General features: G+C 39.1%; 2 protein-coding genes and 1 long non-coding RNA gene across 8 annotated transcripts in view; all 3 read left to right on the top strand.

Annotated features, from left to right (window-relative positions):
* Positions 1-25,431, top strand: part of LOC117778033 — a 303,640-nt gene that overhangs the window by 40,192 nt on the left and 238,017 nt on the right. The gene's annotated exons all lie outside the window — the stretch shown is intronic.
* On the top strand, positions 1,365-15,433 carry rb1cc1 (RB1-inducible coiled-coil 1). Of its 2 annotated transcripts, none has more exons than XM_034613193.1 (23): positions 1,365-1,703; positions 2,691-2,823; positions 2,918-3,044; positions 3,165-3,335; positions 3,490-3,692; positions 3,972-4,437; positions 4,540-4,710; positions 4,798-4,982; positions 5,110-5,296; positions 6,193-6,274; positions 6,391-6,455; positions 6,568-6,671; positions 7,270-7,396; positions 7,691-9,624; positions 9,845-10,031; positions 10,989-11,097; positions 11,244-11,571; positions 12,635-12,686; positions 12,790-12,837; positions 13,579-13,637; positions 13,856-13,983; positions 14,246-14,316; positions 14,536-15,433. In XM_034613193.1, the coding sequence occupies exons 2-23, from the start codon at positions 2,753-2,755 to the stop codon at positions 14,611-14,613; spliced, it is 4,953 nt and encodes a 1,650-aa protein (XP_034469084.1). In that variant the 5' UTR covers positions 1,365-1,703; positions 2,691-2,752; the 3' UTR covers positions 14,614-15,433. The 2 variants fall into 2 exon arrangements, with proteins under 2 accessions (XP_034469084.1, XP_034469083.1); XM_034613192.1 differs by having other exon boundaries at positions 1,366-1,703; positions 7,249-7,396.
* The window catches only part of st18 (ST18 C2H2C-type zinc finger transcription factor), a 41,385-nt gene continuing 36,984 nt past the window's right edge, over positions 21,031-25,431 (top strand). For 2 of the 5 annotated variants that reach the window (XM_034613201.1, XM_034613198.1), the window contains exons 1-2: positions 21,738-22,159; positions 23,179-23,359. In XM_034613201.1, the coding sequence (XP_034469092.1) occupies positions 22,106-22,159; positions 23,179-23,359 (235 nt within the window). In that variant the 5' untranslated portion in view covers positions 21,738-22,105. Of the gene's footprint in view, positions 21,134-21,737; positions 22,160-23,178; positions 23,360-25,431 lie in introns of those variants that run through there. The other 3 variants (XM_034613200.1, XM_034613197.1, XM_034613199.1) reach the window with 3 other exon arrangements.

Raw genomic sequence — 25,431 nt, 5'->3', positions numbered from 1 at the left:
TGAAATGAATCATTTGGACACAGTGACCTCTAGAGGAAGTTTGATTTATAGAACATTACACTGATTATAGGATCAGTTCACATAAGTAAATAATATATTATGGCAATTAATGAATATGCAGTAACCTTGACGACCATGCAGTTTGATTACCCCATTGATATGCCAATCACATTTTGGTTTCAAACGTTGTAAGACACAAACATACATTACATTTAATATAGTGGACAAAAGATAGTAATAATGTTAATAATGCACCACTTTTATTTATTTCATATAGATATTCTGACACTTATTTATTGTTTTATTCTATTTGATCTATTTAGAAATGTATGTTTTGTAAAAAGGTCTGTCATAATAATAATCAAGGTACACTAAAAAATAAACTCTTAGGGGTATAACAGTACTGTTTTTCTTTGGAAAGGTAGGTAGCCTACATATTATATTATTTATTTATTTTCTGTCAGTCAAAGCAAGTTAAAATGAGTTGCTATAATACTATGTCTCTTTATTTTTGTTATTGTTATGCATAGTCCTTCACTTCAGATTGAACGTCTTCACCTGCAAAAATCACATAATGTGTCAGAAAATGAAGAGTGTTGTGCTACAAACCCCAGACCGCCTCATCTTTGCATCTTTTTATAAACAGTCTGAGTCTTTGCAGCAAAACAGGATCCTCCACACACTGCAGCCCTCCGTTAACCACACCCCTTCTCATGTTGCAGCAAAACACTCCACAGTTTCCCACAATGCACCTGGACAAGTACAGTGACGAACGCATAGACTCATGGGAAACGGGACACCGTTTTCAGAGCCGAATCTTTTGAGCCCGATCCGTGTAACGCACATATGTGTCAGTAGATTTAGTTCATTGACGTCAGTAGGCTTATGGGCGATGTAGGGAATACAAATACCCCAAAGACTAAAATTACATAAATAAAAATATGGGACAATAATGTTATAGTATAAATTATATTTGAGGCTGTGTTCTTTAATTTTAAAGACTGGTAAAAAATGTATTTGATGTTGAAGGTAGTTTTATGTCAAGCCAGAATAACTAAATAGGTAAAAATGATTTGAAATAAATAAACAAAAGTTATAAATGTTTATAATAATGTTATGCATGGCAAAAGAAGAAAAGATAAAACCTTACCATACTTTTATAATCGCTAAATCAATCCAGAACATTTACAATCCAGAACATTTTAGTATATTATCATGTATTTCTTTAAATGTCATGTAGATATATTTTAATGCAATCGACAATAATAAAATGCGTGTATTTATCTTATAAATGCGCAGAACACACAAGTGAACCTGACTGGTGTAACGCGTGTGTATTGGTCGGTTCGTCCACGTTCCGCACATCAGCAGATGACAACAACAAAACAGACCGAGCTACTGAGAGGGTGTTAGCGTAGTTAGCTACCTGAGATAAACAACCACTGCCCCGGCGCGTCTCTTACGCCATCTCCGCTGGACTTTGCCAAATCAGAAGTCTGTTTCACACCAGCATGGTTGATCTGTGCCACTGACCATGACTGTCAGCTGTCCGTGTCTTATTTAGTCCAGTTGACGTGAGCTAAGTGGCTGGGCGAGCTAGCTCTATGTATGCCAAGCTAAAACAGGTTAGCTAGCTAGCTCAGTTGCTAGCTTGTCGGCTAGCGAGGTGGAGACCAAGAACGGGGAGATGCGAGAAAAGCGAGGTAAGACACGCGAAACCCTGTTTGTAATCAGTTCAGCAGGAGATATCCTCTGTACAGCTGTATGAGTGTTAAATGGTTGGTGTTGGCTGCTGTGGTTAATCTTATCACATTTGTCAAAATCATCGAAATTAGAAATAGCGGTCCTGCGCTAGCCTGACAGCTGTGTTAGCTAATAGCCAGTTAGCACAGTCAGCGGTTTACTAGAGACGAGCTAGCTGGCTAGCTGCTGGCGGTGGCTGCTTCTTTGACACTGTAACAGCGAATGACTGGAGGCCTCTGGGGTAAAAAAAGCAACGACTGAGTGTCCTCTATTTTAATATGGGTCAAGGAAAACACGTTCAGCCCGGTCACACGGAACAACAGCAGGCCCAGAGACGTGCTAGCTGCGATTACCGTCAATTAACTGACATTTACCGACGCTCAGGTTGTCTGAGCCTGTGATAGCAACTTGGCTGAGAAGGTGTTTTATGTTGTCATGCTAACAGCAGTGAGCAGTGAGCGGTGCTAACTGAAGTAATGTCCCAAACTTGGCTCTGCAGTTGTACATACCTCCTCAGATGAGCATGAGCAAATTAGAAGTAGCTTTATATATATATATGTTAAGACAGTTTGACACTAGAGGAACATATCAGGTGAATTGTCACATCACAAACTTGAGAGTAACCAGTAACTAACAACAAGGTGACTGCCCGAGGTTAAATTATTCAGTGTCCAAGAGCCTATGGGTTCAGGTGGACGGGTATGGTGACATGATGGGCCTTGATGTTAAAAGAATAAACTATGTAAAGAGACAGACTGAAACAATGTCCCCTCTACTTATTGTTTAGCCCAGCAAACGCTGTGCAAGGGTGTTTATCAAGTTGCTCTGTGGCTTTGTGCATTTAATGAATGGCAGCGTCATTCATTTACTGATGAAGAATGTTTGATAAAATGTATGAGCTGAGACAATCATAGATCTAATGTTCGTGTTTGTGCTTTGTTTCACAGGGTGGCCTCGAATGACTAAATGAGCAAGTTAGGCAAGTGGGTAGAAGTCTGGAAGAGTCAACATGAAGTTGTATGTGTTCCAGGTCAACAATGGCTGCACGCTGACATTTGACACTGACCTTGCTGTCCAAACGTAAGACACTGGCATTTTAGCAATATGTTGTTAAAAGTTGTGGTCAGTACGTCCTCACTTTTGTGATCTAAATACACTCTTCCTTTTTTCTCAGTGTACTGGAGCTTAAACATGCCATCCAAGCCAAATATAAGATTGCAACTCAACATCAAGTCCTTGTTGTCAATGGCGGGGAATGTATGGCTGCAGAGAGACGGGTCTGCAGCTACAGTGCTGGCACTGTAAGTCTACACAACTTGTTGTTTGTGCTTGTGTGTTATATAATGTCTATAATTGCCCAGGACGTATACTGGGAGCATATGCTATGTTCTGATTACTGATATCTAATTGTTGATTTGTAGGAAACAAATCCCATATTCTTGTTCAACAAAGAGATGATCTTGTGTGACCGGGATCCAACGATCCCAAAAACCACCTTCTCGATTGAGAGTGAGATTCAGGTCAAGGTGGAGGAGTCTCTACTGATGCCAGCTGTTTTTCACACTGTTGCCTCACGAACACAACTTGCTCTGGTAGTTACCTCCTATTTCTGTTTTTAAATGTGCATTGCAGTGGGACATCTCTGTCCTAAGAAATTGCCTTGAAATTAAAATGATTGCAACTAACAATTAGTTATGTAATGCTCATAATCATCATTGTCCTGACATTATGTTTGTTCCTCCCCAGGAAATGTTTGAAGTTGCCAAGAAACTTTGCTCTTTCTGTGAACGTTTGGTTCATGATGAACATCTTCAACACCAAGGCTGGGCTGCTATCATGGCTAATCTGGACGACTGCACTCTGTCTTATCAGAAGTTGCTTGTAAAGTTTGACGCTGCATACTCAAATTATCAACATGAGTTGGAAGAAATTAAGGTGAAACTTACAAAGTAAGTGTTGCCAAGGAGAACAAAAACATTTTGATAGCCCTAGCCAGTAGTCTGGAATTGGAAATACAAAGTGCTGTATAATTATTATTAACTATATATATATATATATATATATATATTCTATTTTGTACATCTTTTTTGACATTTTGAATAATGTAATTACAATTGTAGCTCAAATAATGTCTGAAATAACAGTAATAAATGCAAGTAATGTTTCTGCTAAAATGAAAAGAGCTTGTTCAACTTTTACTCCTCATCCCCGTTCTGTCATAATTGCAGGTTAGGGACAGCGGTAGCTGTAATGGCTAGGATACCTCTGCTGGAAAGTTTGACAAGACACAGTTACAGAGAGAGCATGGAGAAGTCCAGTCCAACCCCAGGAAAGGATTCAGACGGGACAGAAGAAGAAAAGTCCTCTGAGTCTGTGCGCTACACTGCTGAGGCAAAGAGGCCCTCCAAGTTATCAGCATCCTTCTCTGCTTCACAAGCGGCCACATGTAAGCCAACCGGTGACCATGAAACAAATGAAATGACTGACAGGGGTGGGCTGAGAGCTGCGCTATTAGATGATGATGATGATGATGACGACGACGATGATGACAGCGACGATGATGACGATGACGACACTCCAGAGTTTGCCAACCCGTCCTCCTTCAATGTCACACTATTAGACTGGATCAACGTGCAAGACAGACCCAATGATGTGGAATCAGTTGTGAGGAAATGCTTTGACTCCATCAATAGGGTGAGTCAGTGATGTATGAATAGACATATCAATGTGGAATTCTAAATATTAAGTCTTACATGGGGGGTGAGAGTCTTCCATTAAAATGTGTCTTTCTTTCAGCTTGACCCACGGGTCATTCAACCCTTCCTGACAGATTGTCGTGACACTATTGGTAAGTTGGATAATCAAAACATGAAAGCCATCAAGGGGCTTGAGGACAGGTTGTATGCTCTTGACCAAATGATTGCAAGCTGTAAGAAGTTGGTGAACGAACAAAAGGAACTCGCTCAGGTACGCGAAGTAAGAGATGAACACTATTTAATAACTTTCTCCATCTTCTGTTTTTAATGAGTTGCGCTGATGTTTTATCTCTTAAAGGGATTTTTGGCCAATCAGAAGCGTGCTGAAAACCTGAAGGATACATCTGTTCTGCCCGACTTGTGTCTGAGTCACACCAACCAGCTGATGATCATGCTGAACAACCACAGGAAGCTGCTCGACATCAAAAAGAAGTGCACTACTGCCAAACAAGAACTTGCAAACAACCTTCAAGTCAGACTCAAGTAAAGCTTAAAACCACTTCTTCCCCCAGTGTTCATTGTCTGGTCTAGTTTTATATTACTCTTAATGGCTTTTCAAAATGTTAAGTCACATTTTGAAACTTTAATGGTGGTAATAATTTTGAAATAGATGGTGCTGCTACGTGATGCTTCATGCAGACCAGGACAGTGAGAAGCTTCAGGCTCTACTCAGACTCCTGACAGAGCTATTGGAACGAGTGAGAGTGGTGGAGGCCCTCAGTACTGTGCCCCAGATGTACTGCTTGGCGGTGGTGGAAGTCGTCAGGAGGAAAATGTTTATGCGCCACTACAGAGAGGTCAGTGCTAAATGCCGTTATTGGAAACTAATTGTGTGTCTAGACTCTATCTCTCTTGCCTCACTGAATCCAGAGCTTTTGGGGACATTTAGCGCTGAGCGAATAATTTACAGATTCAATTAATTGGGCAGTTCACTGACTTTGCCACCACGACGAAGAGAAAATAAGCCACAGTTACAGTTGCTTGACGATTGAGTTACTTATAAACTTTGTGTTTTTTTATTTTTTTTATTTTTTGTGTTGGACAGAGTGCTCACTTAGATTAGTTTTTATCTTGCACTATCTAGCAATTCTGAGAAAATAAATGCAACAGAATAGGATAATATTATAATACATGCCTCAGCTGGCAAGATAAGCTGGCATTTTGAGTGTCTTTGTGCCATTTCACATGGCACATCCTATTTAGCAGGCTCAAGAAGGACTTGTGTCCTAATGCAATGGCTCCTCCCACTGCATTAGCAAAAATACTAAAACTCATTCTTTTTCTTTGTATTGCTGTGTCTAAATGGATCGTCAGAGTAAGAAATAGTTTGAAGCCAAGAATTGACTTGAAGTTGTTCATATTTGTCCTCTGTCGCTGAGATGATTTTAATTTTAGACAGTGGTTGATGCTACATGAAGACACTTCTGTTGCATTTCTTCACTTTCTGGTTCTGTTTTCTTAAACAGTATTCAAAATGTGTCTTCTGAGAGCCTGGGTTCTTTCTTTATTTTTTATTATGAGGATAATAAGACAATGATTTAACAGTTTGAACAGTTAGGAAAAAACAACAACATATAAACCTGTTATTTTGTAGGAGTGTAATAATATTGAAGGTCTCGCCTGAAAACGCTGAAAGTAGACATGGAAAGAAGTTATTTTCTTGCACTAAAGTCTCAACTATTTATCTCTTCAGTGGGCTTATGCACTTGTGAAAGATGGCAAACGACTGTACGAGGCCGAGAAATTCAAAAGGGAATCCTTCGGGAAACTCTTTAGTAAGTGTCTTTTAAAAAACTCAACTGTTTTTTTTAATCACTTTACAGAACAATGAACTTTTGAAAGGTCTTTGAAAGATCAGCCTTGATCTGTTGATGTGTGTTCTTCTTCTCAGGGAAGTCTTTCCTCAGAAATCGTTTGTTTAGAGGACTCGATTCATGGCCTCCCACATCATTCTGTGTAAGTGGGAAACTGTTTGTACTTTGACCAAGCTGATAGTGATATTATCATGCATATTATTTCAGCTGAATTTCAAGGTTTCTCCTCTTGTTTTGTTTGATGTTATTTATAGACACGAAAGCCGAGAAGGTTTGACGATGAACTTCCAGACATTTCACTTGAGGACCTGCAGTACTTGAAATCTTGTTGTCCTTTGGAGGTGCAACCTTTCCTTATGTAAGTCACTGTCCTCAGTCATTAAAGGGGTTTGAGGTATTACTGTGTCAGTTATATAATGTTACCAGAATCAACCTGGGATGTCACCAATAAAAATAGGTAGATTTGGAAGTTGATGCCCATTTCTAAATCAAATGAATTGGTTTGGAGATTATAACAACAACAATAGGTGTTTTAAAACTTCAGAACAACTTGCAAGACATTTGATTGTGCCATAAAATGTCAATGCAGTTAATGAAAAGGCAGTAAATCCAGATAAATTGAGTTTCACTCCGCAGTTATTCAGCTCATTTATAAACTTTCTGCCTTTCTCTACACTAAGAATCTATCACACCCAGTGTAGGAGATTGTTATTGGTAAATCATACTGGATATGTTGTTTGTTTTTCGGAAGCCCAGTATAACTTATACAGGCAGATTCAAGTTGATAGCAAAGTTATAAATTAAGTTACTCATGTATAAAATGTCATTGATCGTTTCAGGAGCCTTTTCTTAGGTCATGGAAATTGGTCTCAAACAATTTAAAGCTTCAACTTCTGGACGCCTACTCTTGACTATTTATCATTCTGTCCTTAAAGTCATTCCCCATATTTTTTCAGGGTTCCTACAATGTGTGACTTTGAGCCCTTAAATCGTCACGTAGAGACGCTTCACCAGCTGGTTCAAGCAGCGCAGAGCGTGGATGAGATGTCCCAAACTATCACTGACCTGTTGAACGAACAAAGGGTAATCAAAGCTTCAGTAACACCCTTCATTTGTACTTTTAAGAGATTGTGTGTTTTTCATATTCTTATATCACTATAAAAAGTGTAAAAACATTTTTAAAACCTTAGCAGACTACCACAGTCTAGGTAATTAATACGAAACACTTAATACTGGTTACTTTTATAATCAAAATTGGTTCTTATACACATTATCAAATCCAAACTATATTTTCATACATGTATGGTTTAGTTTTCTTCTTCGTTTAGGTACTAAGTTCTCCTCTTTTCCTCTCCCTTCATCTGTTTCATTTTCAAGGCATCCTATTGTCATAGCTCTCACAGATCAACCATGCAGACCCCACAGTCTGAAAGTATACCTGGGAGCACCACACCGGGGTCCTCCAAAACCCCCACCTCTCTTGGCCTTCAGGGTCCAGGCTGCCAACCCCTACACGTTCCTGTCCCAGCTCCTTTGGAGGACTTGTCCCCAGACAGCATTGATGCACAAACGTTTGACTTTGAAACCATCGGCCATCCGAACATGGACCCAGTCCTGCAGCAGGGCTCCCTCGACCTGGATTCTCTAGTAGAGAGCCCAGAGTCTGATTTCATGTCTGCTGTCAATGAGTTTGTGATTGAAGGGAACTTGACCTCCCCGAACCCCATCAGTGACCCCACTAGTCCTGATATGATGGTAGAGTCTCTGTACTCTTCAGTGATCAACGCCATCGATAATAAGCGTATGCAGGACACCACAACACTAGAGAGGGAGAATTTTAGGATCACTGTCCTCAAACAAGTTATTGAGAAGTATCAGTCTGCTGCAGAGGAGTCCCATTCCAACTTAAGAAGTGTAAAGGATGATCTCCATCACTTACGGGGTCTAGTGTTAAAAGAACAACATGACTTTGGCTTTGACCTGAGGGATATGACCACAGAGGTGCGCAACGTTGTGGACAACTTCTGCCTGACCCATGAACTGAAGTTGAAGGAGCAGCATCAAAGTGAGCTGCTCTCTGTTCGGCAAGAGCTTGAGAAGCAGATTCAGACACTAACGGAGGAAAACCAAGTAAACCAGAACATTGTGAGAGACGTCCAGCGTGCGATGCTCGAGCTGGAGGGCCTTATGGAGCGCAAGGAGAAAGAACTTACTCAGCTCGAGAATGAGAGAGAGCGATGGATGGAAACGGAGAGAGGCCAGACGGATAGGATCAAAAATCTGGAGCAGTTGATCAGTGATCAAGCTGAAGAGATCAAGACGCTTTCCGCCGCAAGAGACTCCCTGACCAGCCAGCTTGAGAATCTGCACTTTGAGATTGAACGTGGCCAGCAGAAGATTCGACAGGAGTTGGAAGCTGTGGAGCAAGCTCACTTAAAGGAGCTGGAGGTCAGAATGAAGCAGGAGCACAAGGCACAGCTGGAGACTCTTACCCAAGAGAATAAGGAGGCTCTGGAACATCTGGCTTCTGAAAACAGTACAAATTTAAGTGAGGCAGCTGATCAACATGCCACTGCTCTTGGAGAGAAAGAAAACCAAATCAAGGACTTGGAGGCTCGTATAACTGAGCTTGCTGAACTCCGTTGCAAACTCGAGGTGGAGTTGGCCCTCAAAGAGTCAGAGACTGAGGAGGTGAGACTCTTATTTGAGGAGGCCAAGACTCAGCAGGCCGAGGCTGTGAAGTCTCAGGTTGAAGCTGAGACCATTGTCCTCGGCAAAGAGCTGGCAGACGTCAAAAAGCAGCTTCAGGTAAAAAACGAGGAGTATGAAGTGGGCCTGGCAGAGCTCAGGAGTCTCATGAGGAATGAGAAGGACCACTGCATCTCCGAGCTGGTGGACAGACACGAGGAGGAAACTATCTTGTTGCACAATGAGCTCTCCTCCCTGCAGAAGCAGTCCCAGGATGCTGAGACAAACCATTCGGAGCAGCAACAGAAACTTAAGCAGGAATTAGAGCAGCAAGTGACTCAAAGTGAAGAAAAAGAAAAGCAGTTCACGAGCTTCCAAGAACTGGAGCAAGAGCTGAGGACTCTCGTCAACAAACTACAGACAGAAAACGATATGCTCTCCCAAAAAGTAGAGCAGGACAGACGAGCCACTGAGACAGAACTCGAAAAACAAGAGTCCACCAAGGTTGCATCACCAGAAGCCTTTAAAGAGTTGGAGCAGCAGAAGGAGGAGATGGAAAACAGACTGTTAAAGAAAATCAAAAAACTTGAGAGTGAGCTTCATGAGAGACGATCTTCAAAAAGGTAAATGACACCACATATAAAAATGTAGCTTTGGTTTGTTTTCCACATTATAAAAACTGAGTAAAGTTGATGGTTTGTTTAAATTGAATCTGCTTACGTTTAAAATGACACATGGATAGATGAGATATGTAAATACGTTTTCTACTCTTTGTTAAGAATGAACTGTTAAATAGTTTGCATATTACCCTGTCAGATTAAAAGTTTATTGTGTGCCTTTCAGTGATGAAGGCTCGCCGCTGCGCGCCGAGGAAATCGCAGATGCCGCAGCGCCTCTGTCTCTGGACTCTGCACTACAAGAGCGGCTGCAGCAGGAGAGGGCCTCGCTGCTGTCCCAGATCGAGCTCCTGGAGAAGAAGAAGAATGAGGAGATACAGAACCTCAAGACATCACTAATCGCAGAATCGCAGGTTTGTATTTAGAGAATGGAAAAGAACTTGGGGAGGCTGTGAATGCTGAAGTGTCCTCGGGCAAGATACTAAACCCCAAATTGCCCCTCATAGAAAAAAAGTGCTGCTCACAGATGTTTTTTATTTGGTTTCTCTGGTTTTCTTTTCTGTTTCTTTATCTAAGCGACCAACTTCAAATACACAATTCATTAAGGTAGTATTTATAGCCAGACTGTTGTATTAGTTGTCAGTTTATTAGGTACACCTAGCTAAAACGAATTCAGTCTGGTAGTGTAGTGTTAGTTCTTTTGTGTTTGTATTTTTGCACAGCCTAGTAAACTTAACACAGAGCTACCATTAACTTAGTGATACAATCTAATGCAGCAGTGAGCACTTACTTTCTGAAACCTGTAATTTGTAATAGTTCTTGGCACTGTCACTCTCAGCCAGTTGCGCTTAATTCCAAGTTAAGCTTTTACACATCTAGAGATCAGGCTTTTACTCATTTGTCCAGAAAATCCACTCAAACTGTGCCGGCACTAATCTCAGTCTGTCAGGACACCAAGGGAGCAGCAGAAAGACACGTTAACCCTAAACATTTACTGTTTAATTAGTTTTCATCACTCACTGTTCCCAAAGGCAAACCCCCTCTGTGTCCCACCCCTCTTCATAGTTCAAGCTGATGTTTTTCACACAATTTAGTCATTGTTATCAATATAAAAAACCCAACATGCATCATTTCAGTTCATTTTAGTTTTTTGTCACTTGATATAATAAATGGTGAAAAGATGAGTTACAGTGCAACAAAGAAACTCTAAACAGGTTTGTTAAAATCAACAAAGCATCTGAAATCCTTAGAATTAAACAATTCAAAGACATCCCCTCAAAAACAAATGTGTACTTTGATGTACTGTAAAATATCTTTGTCACTGAAATACGTGTCAAGCGTTTTAAACTCAAAATGTTTTGTTCTTCTAGACTAACTTCAACACTGTTCTAACCCGAGAGAAGCTGAAGAAGGAGCAGATCATCCATGACCTCACAGAGAAGCTGCACAATGTGACCCAACAGCAGGAGAAGGACAAAGGTGAGCGTTGGACACTTTGTGCTTTGAGAGGAGGGGTTTTATCTTTTTCTCTACTGCTTTCTACCGTATTTTAAAGAGACAATCTTTGAAGTTGGAAGTTAGAGATGGGCCTGGCAGCGTTTCATATTTATCTTCACATATTGCAGCTCTGATCGAGTCTCTCTCTGAGGACCGGGCGAGTGTCATTCAGGAGAAGAAACACTTGGAAGAAGAGCTTAATCGCCTGCGCAGCACTGCACTGGTCTCCTCTGCCTTCTTCACCCCTCACCCATCAGCTCTGGAGGTCACAGAGGCGGGAGCATCAGGAGCACTAGGAGCATCAGCAGCAGGAGCAGCAGCAGCCAGAGCTCTGCATGTTGCTGGGTACTGCTCCTCTGAGCCCATGGCTGAAACTGACAGACTGGCCTGTGTAGCAGCCATACGAGATGACGAAAATGTCGACTCAGCGGTGGAAGCCAGCATGGTGACAGTCCAGTAAGCATCCTCTCTACAGTACATGTTGTTAGTTTGATAGAATATTATAGTGATTGCACTCTCACCTATTGGGAAGAACTCCGATTAAAGCAACACATGTACATGCATTTTCTTAACCTGATTAACCCGGACATGTCATGCATTGACCTGTCAGTGCATTTTCCTTTGTTCACAACTTATTTTTTATTAAACTACAACAGGATTAAATCTTATATAAGAAAGTTCTGTGCGATGTTAAGTTTTATTTAGGTCACAGCGTTATGACAGCTCACTGAAAGGACAAACTGTGTTGATGAGAAACATGCAATCTGGATGTCTGGATGTCTGGCTTTAGAAAGGTAGCTCTGCTGAACCAAGTTTTCTTTGTCTCTTAACCTAACTGACAAAACCCTGGTTCTTATACACACTAAACACAAGAGATGGAGTTTGTTCAGGTTATTGAAGCCTGTGTTAAACCAGTCTCATACAATGAAACATGAATGGAATTGAATTACTATTATTAATTGAATTTTCCAGCTATTTAAATTTTTCCTTTCTTGAAATACTCTGTTTTAATTAGTTTGCTAAACTTTTTTCCTGTGTCATTGTTTTTGTTTATTAACATTTATTGTATTTTTTATTACTAAGTTGCCCTTTAGTTTTTTTCGCCAAGTACATAATTCAGAAAAACTGCCCCGTAATTTTGCTTTCTCAGCATCTTGGTCATTTTCAACCCATAATGAAGTTGCAGAGCTAAAGGAGGCTGCTGTAGAGAAGCTTCCATGTTACAGGGATATGGATGTTGATTGACAGACAGAAGCCTTTGCATTATTGAAGGGACATTTCAAAAGACATTGTGTACAATAGCCAAAAGTGGATGGACAGAGGGGACATTTGACAGAGGAAGGAAGGAAGGAAGGCTAGGATCAGACAGTGCAAGTGTTTCTATCATTAATATCACAAGATTAAGACCTATTTAGTTGTAATGGTATGAAAGTTATTGTTTTATTTCCACATAATGCATAAAGTTGTGTTGACATTTTCAGAGGATGATTCTCAGTAACCTGATGATTTCTTTGTGTAGTGATAATATCCTGATGTCAGAGGAGAAACAGCGGATACTCCTACTCGAGCGGGTAAATATACATCTTTATCTTTTACAGTATTTATACATAGTATTTGTGCACAACACACTGTTTTTTCTGGATGTGTTAAATCACATTTTAATATATGTTGCAGACTTTACACATGAAGGAAGAAGAAAACAAGCGCCTCAGTCAAAGACTGGTAGGTTAATTATTGCCTCCATCAAGGAGGTTATGTTTCCATCTGGGTCGGGAAGAACCTATTAAATTTGGGTCTAGATCCGGATGCAGGAATTTGTTGCTCTTTCTTTAACATTGCTAGACAGGTTGTTATGCAACATTTCCGTTGATTTCTTGGAGAATAATTCATGGATCTTAATAAATTAAAGAAATAACAGGCATTTTTAGGAGACTGATATTTAGAGTGTGTGCAATTCTGTGTAGATCCAAATAAAAACCTGGATCAAGGAGATTTAAATGTTTTCATATTACACTGTTGGGCCTTGGAGATAAAGCTCTCAGTGCCATTCTAGTTGTCACTGTGGGCTATGGAGCACCTGCTCCACTAGGTGGCAGTAGCATCAAAGAGTAAAATCCTGACCCAGGAGGCTAAAGAGCTCAGCAATGAAATTTATAGAAGAGTCATGAAATGTGAAGAGGGATATATTTTATTGAAATAGTTTGAAATACAAAAATATACTACATGTGTTAAAGTGTACTTTTGTGGTTTGAAAATTTTAAATAAGGCTGGACAAAAAAAACACAACTAAGATTAGTTTGAGTTTAATTCTGTAATTAGGGTCAAAGTACAAACACTTAATTACTAAGACTATTTCTTGGAAATCTCAAGTCACACAGATTTTCTGTTGGAAGTCATTTGTTGCCAACACTGTACAACTCTTCTCTCTAACATGCGTAATGTCCCTACTCCTTTTCTTTGTAGATGTCTCAGAGCATGTCGTCTGTGTCCTCACGGCATTCAGACAAAATCGCCATCAGAGAGTAAGTGAACACAACACATGGCTGTAACATGTGCTGCTTGCTGGTGTGACTACAAAAATAATATTTTTTTATTTAATTTAAAACTGACCATGATTGTATGCAATGTGATAATACACATCATTATATAATTACCATAAATGTATTGCATTTTGAAAGCAGTTTGCAGAACTCATCATCTCATCGTCTTTGTCCTTGTCTTGTCTTTTTGAATGTTGCAGCTTCCAGGTTGGTGATTTGGTTCTAATCATCCTGGATGAAAGACACGACAACTATGTGCTGTTCACGGTCGGACCCACCCTCTACTTCCTCCACTCGGAGTCTCTCACTGCACTGGACCTCAAACCAGGTCAGTCCTGTCCACACCTATTGAGCCTATGATGAGAACTGTAGTGTTGGAATTTGTTTCATGATTTACTAATAAGATAAACAGATTTCAAATCGCTTGGTAATTAGATATCATATGTCAAGTATGAATAGATTTATAACAACGAATGTGTGTAATATACGTAGGTGCGTTCCTGTTTTTTGCTTTGCTTGGACTTTGCCTAATAAGCTTTTTGTTTGTTTGTTTTACTGAGTGTTCATTGAATATTTGTTTTGTTGTTTAGCTTCAGGGACTTCAAGACGGCCGTGGGTTCTTGGAAAAGTGATGGAAAAGGAATATTGCCAGGCAAAAAAGGTAATGACTTTATCTGAAGTTGTAAAACATTTTTAACTAATATGTGTAAAGACCCATATACCAACGTAGATCAAGTGTGGTCCTGGAAATCATGTTTTTAGTAATAATTTCCAGTTTTTTGATGTGTTGATTTCATCCATGTCAGTAATGCTGTTATGTTGATGAATGCAGTTTAAATCTTTCACTAACAAAGTTCTCTCTTTTTTTTTTCTTCATAAGGCCCAGAACAGGTTCAAGGTCCCTTTAGGAACCAAGTTCTACAGAGTGAAAGCTGTTCCATGGAACAGAAAAGTATAATAGTCGAGTTATCAGCTAAAATGTATATTTATATTGCTTAATTTTTGATCAGAAACTTGACATCATAACTTGAAAAACGAAAGACCTTAAAAATGGAGAAAATTAAGATCATCATCATACTCTTTTTGAATTTCAGTTCAAAATCCCAACTGCTACCACGTTTTTGTTTTCTTTTATAACCCAGATTTGTTATCGTGGACCAAATGCTATTAACCTTATTAGGGCATTGCCCTATACACTGTGGCATAACGCCATCTGACCTGTGTGTAAAATTGAACAAAATTTGGATGTTAAATATTAGTTTTCATTATCAGCCTTTGTCCTTTTGTGGAAAATAATGTGTCATTATCAGCATAATTAAATGAAAATATACATTTATTATAAATGTTTATGGAGGAATGTTCATGGCATGCATATTGATATATTTTCTTTGATTTACTTATCCAGATAAATGTTGTAGTTGGAAATGTAGTTAATGCTGTTTGTTACTCACAAAGCAGAATGGCCCTCTGTCAATACTGAAATGTACATTATGGCCGACTGATGACAACAGTCGTCTTTGCAATCCTTGAAATGCACTTTCAAAAAAAACATGCTTTTGTTGAATTGAAAAGGGAAGTGATTGAGCTGTCAGAACCAAGTAAATATATCAGCACAAACTTCTCACTATCATAGAATATTGATATGTAGAAAGGAAAACTTTGTGACTGTGTTTCATTATCGGAGGACATTGTACATTACCCATCAAATCACACATGTAACAATAAATGACTGTATTGTAAAAGATAGAGTTTTGAAACAATAAAGGATTGATCCCAAACACATTTCGTGATGGCTAATTATTCTTCCATATTATATTTGTGGCTAAGAAATATAAATCATTTTCTTGGAATCACCTTCACAATGTTCATTTGGGAATAAAAGTTTCCCCGGTTTAAGGACGAATACTAATTTATTACACCAGAAGGCAATTGTACATTTTTCTGTGTTAACTAATGAAAAACTATTTAACAATGGCTTGTTATTATGAGACAGTGACTTTGGGGCATTTACAGTCAATAGCTTTTTAATGATGCTTTTAAATAATTTCTGGGGGATTCAGGAGTCAATGTGGAATAGCACAGTATAGTGTATTCACTTGATTTAGCATTTTTGCTTTTGTGGAAACATTAATGTTGGCACACTACTGCAGGAAACAGACTTCAAAAAGGCTTCAAATCGGGGCCCAAGAACGATGCGGCCCTCATGGAGAAGGAAGCCCACCAACATCACTTTCCCAGTTCACAGCGGGGAGCATAGCAGCTCTGTGCCGAGCACTCTCTACCATGTGGGTCTAGGGGTGTTTTAACAATGTTTAGCTCTATTTTCTCCATTTAGCATAAGCCTGTTGTCACATTTGGATGGCTCCTTCATAAATTGATGGTGTGATTCCTACAATTTCGGGACAGGCCTGAATGACAAAATATGCAACACAACATTCGATACCGAGGTGGCTGGCAAGCACCAACCATGTGCACTGGACAGGCTCTTAGTGTAAATGTTTACAACCCCCCACTGAGCTCAGTGCTGCTGGGAGTCACTCTCATCAGGCTGAATGGGATTTAACATTGCCATGTGTAGTCTCTTGCTAGTTCCACCATTAAAACTGCCTTTGACTCGCCGTCAAACTTCTTTTCCTAACAAATGACTGCTTTTCACTACTATGTCATAAAATTGGCTGTTGTTTAGCAGCGAGCATAGTAACTTTCAGTACGGTCGGCACCTTTGTTTGCATTTTTGTGTTATTTATTTCAACAGAAAGTTGTCATTTAATTTAATTTAAAAAATGTTAGTTAAGACTTTAAATAGTTTTTTTTTTTTTTTTACAAAACCATAATTGGCAGATTGCATTACAGATTTGTAGAGGAAATAATAACCCCCCCCCCCCCCCGAAATGAAAGTAATACAAATATACATGTTGCATCAAGTATGTATTACATATGTACATTGACACACATGAAAAGATATGACCCAAATTAATTTATTGAAAAAAAGGTTACAAATTTATAAAAGATACTAATTTTGCACAGGTTTACTCACACCACTGTTTTACCATTAGAGCCTTTTGTAATGGATCACACAATAAAGATCTGCCTGTATAATAAACAATCATAAGATTTAATGTTTCTTTTGGACAAATGTTAATTTCTAAAAGCTGAAGTGTTGCTACTGCCTGTTGAACCTTTTTTTAATTTTGCATCATACTGACCTAATTAACATTAAATTATAATTCTACTATTTTATTACAATCATAACAAAAAAGTTCTAAACCAACTTGAACTTCTTTTATGTAAAAAAATAAATAAATACCATACATGTATCACAAACAAACTACAGTTATTGTGTGAGGACAGATTTATTAATGCAGCTTTCAAATGCCATCAGCTGAAATTCAAAGACGCATTATAATAGCTTTTCTTCGCATGTCAACATATGCTGGAGGCACTAAATGAAGGTTTAGATGAGTAAATGTAAAATATCCAAAATCGTGTCAGGGACGACTCAAATAATGTCATACAGCCTTAGATCTTGCCCTTTGTCACTGATATCTCCTGCATTTGAAGATAATACACAAGTTGTATTTGATTTCCCAATATCTCTGACTCTATAGCAGATAGACGGAGCTGCAAATAAACAAGCATTATTTGTCGGGTAAATATATGCATGAACTTCAAATGATGGATAAATGAAAATAAATGGGAAAGCCTTAACATAACATTTATATTTTTCTAAATCTAAATGGGACGAGTGTGTTGAAGAAGAGCCAGGAGGCATTAAGGCTGAAACTGCAAACCAAGGTGTAAATCGACTTAATGCCATCACATTTCCACCCTATTCATGCCTAAGAAAAGGGTTAGGGAAAGAGATTAGGTTATATATCTGCTGTCAGGGACTGAAGAGACCAAGTAGAGAACTTCACCTAAACAGAACGATGATCAAACAGACATGCTTTAACAGACATGCTTCATAATCTCATCCGTTATTGTCCTCTCTCTGCCTTGACTACAGGTTCAGTGGAAAATCTTAGACAGGGGCAGATTAAATGTGTGATGAAATGTCTGCGAAATATGTGAGAATGCGCAATACGAAGGATGGTTGATTTTCTACCCACATGACGAACATAATCACTATTAGTAACACATATCCACATAAATATGATAATTCACATTTTTAAACACATTTATTGGGTTCATATTGGAAATCATCACCATCTGATGGCATAGTTTTATGGATAATTACCGCCATAGAGATAATGCAGCATATGAAAGGGAAGCTTTGAGGCTTCTCCACTCACTGGGAGGAGAGTGCGTAGGTTTAGTTGTGCGTCTGAGCTGTGCCCAAAAGGCAAATGTGTGGAAAGTTTGGTGACAAGCATTCAAGCATGTGGTTAACAAGATTGCATCTGGTGAGCAGAAAGTGTAGGATATAGCTTAACTACATATTTAAAGGGCACATTATTTTCACATTAAGTTCAATGCCGTCCATAATCCTTCCAAATATAGACAGAAGTATTTCATTTTCAGTGGAAAATAATTATTCAAATACCCTATAGTGCAAATCCCATTAATTTAGTGCATGACACAGTTTTTGATTTCCTACCACAAAACAAAAAAACGGAGAAGAATCCAGCAAACATTAAAAAAATCTGTTGTCTTATTTTGGTAATCTGGCTGCTTACGGACAAGTAAATAATCAATACAAATAGTTCTGAAGTGTTCTGAAAATAGACAGGCGATTTAAACTGTAACTAACAGCCATGCATTTTCCAGCTGCAGTGCAGTGTTGAGGAAATGACACCAGCTTTGATGGGTTGTATAGCTTTTGAGATGAGCCTCTTTATGCCGCTTGCAGTTCCATTATGGCTTTGTTCGAAAGCTTGTTTACCTGCTGATAACATACACTGGTGGATTCAGGAGCACCGATCCAAAATCTGCTGCCAAAGTCACTCAAGTCTCATTGTACTGCAGGAGGGGAAGAATGAAATGTTTATGCGGAGGGGAATGCAAATGCTAAATGTGAAATCAAACTATGGGACCAATAAGGGATCAGAATAACTTTGCCAGGTTTTATTTTTAGCCCAGTTGCAATGGTAGCTTTGTGGAACACTCCTCAGTTTAGCCTCTGTGCATCTGTGTGCTTAGGTTTTACTCAGCGGAGAAATGCTGTTCCAATTTAACAAAATGTTAAAACTGCGGATGATTATTTCCTCGTTCAAATAAAGTGAAGGGAACATACTCTGATTCAATCATGCTACATCGCTGTAAATGACCCACCTGCTTGAGGAAAATTCCCAAATACGCTGCCGTTTGTACGTTATAATATTAGGTATCAAATAACCAGCAGATCAAAAAGTGGTCATCAGATCTCATCGTTGTACATCACAAGGATATTTTTGGATTTCACTGTTAGAAAAGCTATGGTCCCAGGTCAAAGGAATAGCCCCTTGGTTTGCATATTAAAGAGGCTTTACTAGACCTCTGTTAGCCATGCATCCCCATGCAGGCAGGTCTCCAGGGGGCCAGCAGGGCCCCACAGACGGGCAACTAGGGGGCCAGGTGACCCTGTCTCTGAGGTTAGCAGGAAACACTAAAGAGGGATGGGCAGGGAGCTGAGGAGCCACTGAGTGCGAGTGTGCAAGGCTGGTGATGGCAGCTGTCAATGGTTTGGAAGGAGAAGCAGACAGATTGTGCGTTCTGTTGGTGCAGCCAGTTCGCCACCTGGCAGGCTTTTCCTTGTTAGAACTTCTTGCTGTTTCTGTTCTCATCAGAGAAATGTTTTTCCTCTTATCCTCTGTGTTCAGGGGGAAGTTAAATTTGTCAAAATGTTTAAAGATGTTTAGCAAAATGCAATTGTTTAAAGTGTGCTCAGTGCAATCCACAGAATTGCTGCAGCTCAAATACAGTATAGGAAGAAAAAAAAGCCCCATTCATTGATGGACGTAAACCTTGCCTTTCATAATTAAATCAAATTTACTACATACAGAATTACAGAATGAACAGGGACTGCCTGGTTGACTTTGAGCTACAATATTTAGCTGTGAGAAAAAGGGACTATGTTTTTAGGGGTGTGATTTGCTTATAAAAAAATAATAATCTGTAACTTTCAAATCCCATCACAGCCGTAAACACTGCTCCATGTTGTTCAGTTGTTAAGAAAAATGCAAACGTAAAGCATGAACAGCTTAAAAGTACATTTAAAAATCAAATTTGGCAGTCGGTCCTTGTTCCAACAGGATTAAAAAAAAGTCTTTCATTTGATATAAATATATGCAAAGAGAGTGGTGTGGTGATCTGTGTGCCAGAGGTGGCGCTTTACTCTGGATATTCTGGCTTGGGCCTGTAAGGGACATAAATTAACATGAATTAACACATGCATGCAATAAGAAAATAATTAATTCAAGTTATCAGTCACCTCTTCCATTCCAGGAATCTGATTGACAAGATAAAGTAATGTGCAAACTGCTCCTCAAAGCTAACAGCCTGGAGCACCCCTCCTATTAGTTAGTCATTCCCTCAGTATCACACCCGGAATCTGTCATTTCACAATTTTCTCCTATAATGCATATGTGCCGCTCTCACCACTCCACTACAGCAACTGCCATCTCACAAGTTGACACAGGGAACGATACAATTCACGTCCAGTATTCAGTTCCATATACAGCGAGCATCCGAGGCAGACAGGTCAAGAATATGGTACATTCTGTTCTCTCAGAGAATTGCTTTTGCGGGACTTCAGAGAACCGAGACAAAGCTCCCGTGATATCCTTCAAACACCTCAGACCAGGTCTCAGCATTTAAAACACTCAGCAGGGATAAAAATTGTTTGTAGCAATGAATTTTCTATATTTCCTACCTGTCTGTACGTGAATCTTACTGTGATTCTTGATATTGACAAGCACATTACATAAGATGATCACTTTTATGAGAAAGATTTAACCAAATCATCAGTGTAAAGCACTTTTCATATAACGACTTTAAGTCTCAACTAAAAACATATACATTTATTGTGGGGTATTTTGGTCTTTTAACTATTATTATTATTATTACTAACATTATTATTTATATACTACCGCTTTATTCTAACCATTTGTTTTCTGTTGTGTAGCATTTTCTCTATCAATAAAGTTATTATTATTATTATTATTAAAAAAACATTTTATCAGTATTTACAACATAAACAGTTTGATAGGGGAAAAAACCGTGACTATTTAAAACAGGTAATTTCTTTATAAAACATGATTTAAATGTGATGTTTAAATGCAAAATAAATGGCTCAGTCAGACAAACCAGTTGAAGATTAGTTGGGTCTAACATTCAGGTGAGTTTATCGTCTCCATCTTTGTTGTGTTTGTCAGTTAGCTATGTTGCTGCGTTAGCTAGCATAGCCTGTTCGCTACTAAAGGACGAAAGCCTGAGAATGAACATAATGTCATTCTCAAATTTTGTTCAAGGTCTTTTAATGACTAACTTTTGACAAGCAGGTCAGTTAAAGCCATCTTTTTTCAATCTGTTAACTTGTGTGCTACGTTAGCTAGTTTAGTTAGTGCTAGGAGCTATAAGTAGCCTGACTTAGCCTTGTTTTTGTCGGTTAGCAGTTATTCAACAAATCTGTGTGGTTTAGCTACAAATGTTCTTGAGTTGACAAAGTTCATTTCGAATCTAAGTGATGTAGTGAGGAAGCCATGTTGCTTCAGTGATAGCTGGTTACTCAGTAAGTCTACGTTAGCTATTAGCATCATTATTTCTGCAAGTGACAACAGTATTAAATTCCAATTAGCTTTATTGACACGATAAATTAACGCTAAAGCTAAATTAATAATTATAATAGTGATTTATATTTAGTACCTGTGTGTTTTGGTGGAATAACAACAAAGTATTTTTTGTGTGTTTCTAGCACTTAGTTTACTTGTTAAATTGTTTTGTTTGCCATGTTTTGTTTTGTTTGCCATGCTTTGTCACGATGATGAGATGTTACTGCCCAAACGGGAATATATCGCTGTTAATTGAATTTGCAGAAAAGTCTATTAGCTTGTCAAATTCCGCTAACGTGGTTTTGAAGTATGACCAAAGGGGCTGAAGTGAAAGCGAGCTGCAAAACCCAAAAGCAGCACGCTAATCCAAATTTGGGTAGAAAGACATGTTTAAAAAAAAAAAAAAAAAAAAAGCTCTAGAGGAAGACAGTGTGCACAAAAGTTGTTCTGTTGCCTGGGAGTGTGGTGTCAGCCGGTCCCTGTCCCTGCGGCCCTCACCGAGCGCCGTGCGAGCCTGACGGGAAACTGACTGCAGCTCAGGACATGGCCTCGTTTGTTCACAGTCCCCCCTCTCTGAAAAGAGTTATGCTGTCTGTTTTTGAATGGACAGCGTTTTTCTTTGTGCGCTCGATCAAAACAGAGGGCAAAGTTAGTCAGCACGTTGCATAGCTTCTGCATTCTGATTCTTCAAGCCTCTTTTGTATGAAGTTTAGCACAATGTTTTACACTGTGCTGGACCTGAATGGCATGCTGGAGGTAGGAATCTTTTTTTTAGTTTTTTTTAAATCAAACTACAAAATAGAAAGGGATAGAATGTATGTTCGCTATCAGATTTGACTCATTCATGTTTCTGTAACGGAACTGAACAAGTAAAATGATCATATGGGCTTAAAAACTCTGCTATAATTCAGAAAATGACAGGGTGCAGGGTTGCTGAAATATTTATATGCTTTTATCTGATCTATTTCCTAACCACAAGGTATTTGCCTGCGAATCCCTGGCACTTTTGATATTACCTGAAGGCAAATGGTATATAGATTTATACAAGTTATTTACAACAACAGCCAAACCATTCCTCTGGAAACTAGGCTGCAGATCAAAGGATTGTTTTGATCTCTACTTAGCATATTTGTTTAACCTAGCCAGTGATTCTGAAAAGTGCACAAGCTTTTCGGTGATATGCAGAGCACCCTTTATCCGTCTTTTTCTTCTGTTAGCTCTGGATTTAAGTACTTTCTGTATTTAGGAGACAACTGGATTTGCCAGCTTTTGAAATTTAGTTGCCCACTGCTAGCAGTCTTGGCACTCAGAAATAGATAACTAGGTATGTTCCACTGCTAATCCTGATCGGCCTTGTAATAGTATTTGCGGACTGTACAGCACTCAATTAGGGCATAATGTGCTATTTTTATTTCCTTTAAGTTGGATTAAATATGAAAACATGTTTGTTTTTTTCTGTTTCCATCTACCGGTTACTGTGTGGGTACTTTGCTAAAGTATTGTTTTATACTGTTTCAATCACAACCACTCTCTCCACACAGGACTGCAAAATGTCAGGAGAAAAACAATGTCCAAGCGCTCTCTAAAAAAGATGCCAGGGCAATCAGGAAATTTTCTGGAATGCTTAAGAGAATGCATATGCACACAATGCCCTAATTCTCTCTTACTTTGGGTTTGGGAAAGATGAGCCCAGGTTTATTGAGAGCCAAAAAAGGGGGCAGATGGCTCACAAGAGGGATAAACCTGGGAAGTCATGCTGTAAATGTGTTTTACAGAAAACAATGAAAGGAGCGGACAAAGCGATTGTGGCAAAGTCCTTTGGAAAATGGAAAAGCAGCTCTCTAAGGTCCAGGACCATGGAGAAGCCGGATGAGCCGTCCGAGGAGAGTAAGGAGGAGAGCCTTTCCAACTGCACCTGTGAAGCCCCCCAACTCGGCAAGAAACCAGTTGGTAAAAGTACCATATTTTCTTATTTCAAGTCCATTCATACTGCCGTGTCTCCCAGCTTATTTTTCTTGTGGCAATTTTAATTATTACAGTGGTGACTTGTTATTTTTTTGTTGCTTTTTTTTTTTTTCATTTGACTCTGTGGCCTGCCATATCCAGTGAACAAACAAACCACATTGTTGGGCAGGAGAATTCCTTTTGAGGGAAAGTGTGTCTCCAATGATACAGTGTTGCCAGAAAAAGACAAAGCAAAAAATAGCAAACACAAAAACAGTCACAGGTGCATGGGAAAAAGAGAGAAGCGAGTGAATGGTCACTGTGGTCCCCAGGAGGTCTTTCAGTGTTAGCCAGTGCGGTGGGTGGACTTCTGACAAGGACGTTGGTTAGCAGCCAGGTGGAGTGTGTAACTGAGAATGCTCCTGTTTATTCTTTTCACATGCTAATGTGCCTCCTATGTGACTTTAATGCGGCAAAACTTTTTCTCTGAGTTAATATTTTTGTTGTTGCAATACTGTCACACAGTAGTGGGCTGATTCAAAGGCTCCACTCTCTTTCATATAGGTTTGAGATACAGTGATGTAGGGACATATTTACCATGCTGTACATGGTCACTGCCTAAAGGCATAAACATATGGCTTTTAAATCCATGAACCAGACCAGAAAAAAAATGAGCAGATCACATTATGTGTTGAATTTATGATTATGAGACATGATTTTTACAATCAAACTATATGCACAACTATCATTTTAACTGAACAATAGTGCTTCTATCTGTAACTTGATTTATTTTACATTTAGTTATGTAACAAAGTAACATTTTCTAACAAATACTTTATACTCTTGATGATATATTTTATCATATTTGGCTCTTCGGACAATTATTTACCATATTGTGTAAAAATGTTGACTACCGTGCTGTATCTTAGAGAAGATTTTTCTCCTTCCAAAAAACTGAAATCAGGCGTCTGACACTGTCATGAAAGACGACACGAGGGCCCGAGTTGTGAGCAAATGCACCCCTATGTGGACAAAGTAAGAACAGTGGGGTATTTGGATGAAACACTCAGGCCGTGCAGTCCTCCTATCAAACTGTTTAGTATAATGGGCTATCAGTATCGGAGTGAATGTACTTTAAAATATATCTTAAGCTTTCATTAGTGGTTCATGAGCCAGCCTAATGTCTAATTCAGCCGCACAAAAGAGCAATGCGGCCTCACACTACGGGTCTTTCCATACCTTGTAGCGCACAACTCTAAATAGCTTCAAAGGCATCGCATCTGCCATCTGCACTTCTAGGAACTCTTCTGCATAACCATTAAAACAAGCTGTCTCAGAGGACATCGTTCGTATTTCAGCCTCAACCCTGAATTACTGTGTGTTCATTATAATTATAAGGGAGGAGTGTTGCCAGGCTAGCCTGCAGAATGCCAGGTGCACACTTCCATAATCTACCATTTTAAACAAGTCAGAGCATTAACAGCAGTATCTATGTGCTATTCAGCCATTAGTTCACTTTGGCTTTCATGCCCAAACTCGCATCAGTCATCCGAACATTTTGTATACCACAACACACATACAGGGAGAAAGTGCAATACTTTGTAGTGCTCCATTTTCCTAAGCCTGCTTAGGTTATGTGACTGAGCCATGCCGCTGTGTGAAATTTTATCCCGATACTGGCACTGTATCCTTGTGAGGGAGTCTTGTAAAATAGGTTTACTTAGCGCCTTTGCTGGCATTTTCCGAAGATAGCAAATGCACAAACACTGTCCATGATCGGATTAACTGTTCAACAAAATGATGTAACTCTTTGTCTTTCTTGTGTGGCATAGGTTTCTGTGCTTAAGTTTAGTGGTCATCCACAACAGAATAGAAACATTTGAAATGCAGCCACATCCCTATAATCCATATATTACAAATAAAATAGATGACAGCCTTGGTTAATTGCAACCTTTGTCACACAAATGTGACATGTGACTGCCCAGAGTGAGTCACTCAGCCAACCTATTCACTCGAAATTTTAAGATACCACCTCAAACCACAACAACAGCGATCCTTAATTAACACAAGTCCTAATTTGTAAG

This window comes from Hippoglossus hippoglossus, chromosome 17 (assembly GCF_009819705.1).
Source record: "Hippoglossus hippoglossus isolate fHipHip1 chromosome 17, fHipHip1.pri, whole genome shotgun sequence".
In the NCBI taxonomy this organism is placed as follows: Eukaryota; Metazoa; Chordata; class Actinopteri; order Pleuronectiformes; family Pleuronectidae; genus Hippoglossus; species Hippoglossus hippoglossus.
The sequence above is the reverse complement of the archived record's forward strand: the minus strand, read 5'-3'. Positions and strand labels throughout refer to the sequence as shown.

Bases quoted from the DNA above. Each gene is read 5' to 3' on its own strand.
- rb1cc1 (XM_034613192.1), top strand. From the start codon at position 2,753: ATGAAGTTGTATGTGTTCCAGGTCAACAATGGCTGCACGCTGACATTT. The intron at 11,572-12,634 runs GTAAGCATCCTC...TTCTTTGTGTAG, and splicing joins GCCAGCATGGTGACAGTCCA to TGATAATATCCTGATGTCAG. The intron at 13,984-14,245 runs GTCAGTCCTGTC...TTTGTTGTTTAG, and splicing joins TGCACTGGACCTCAAACCAG to CTTCAGGGACTTCAAGACGG.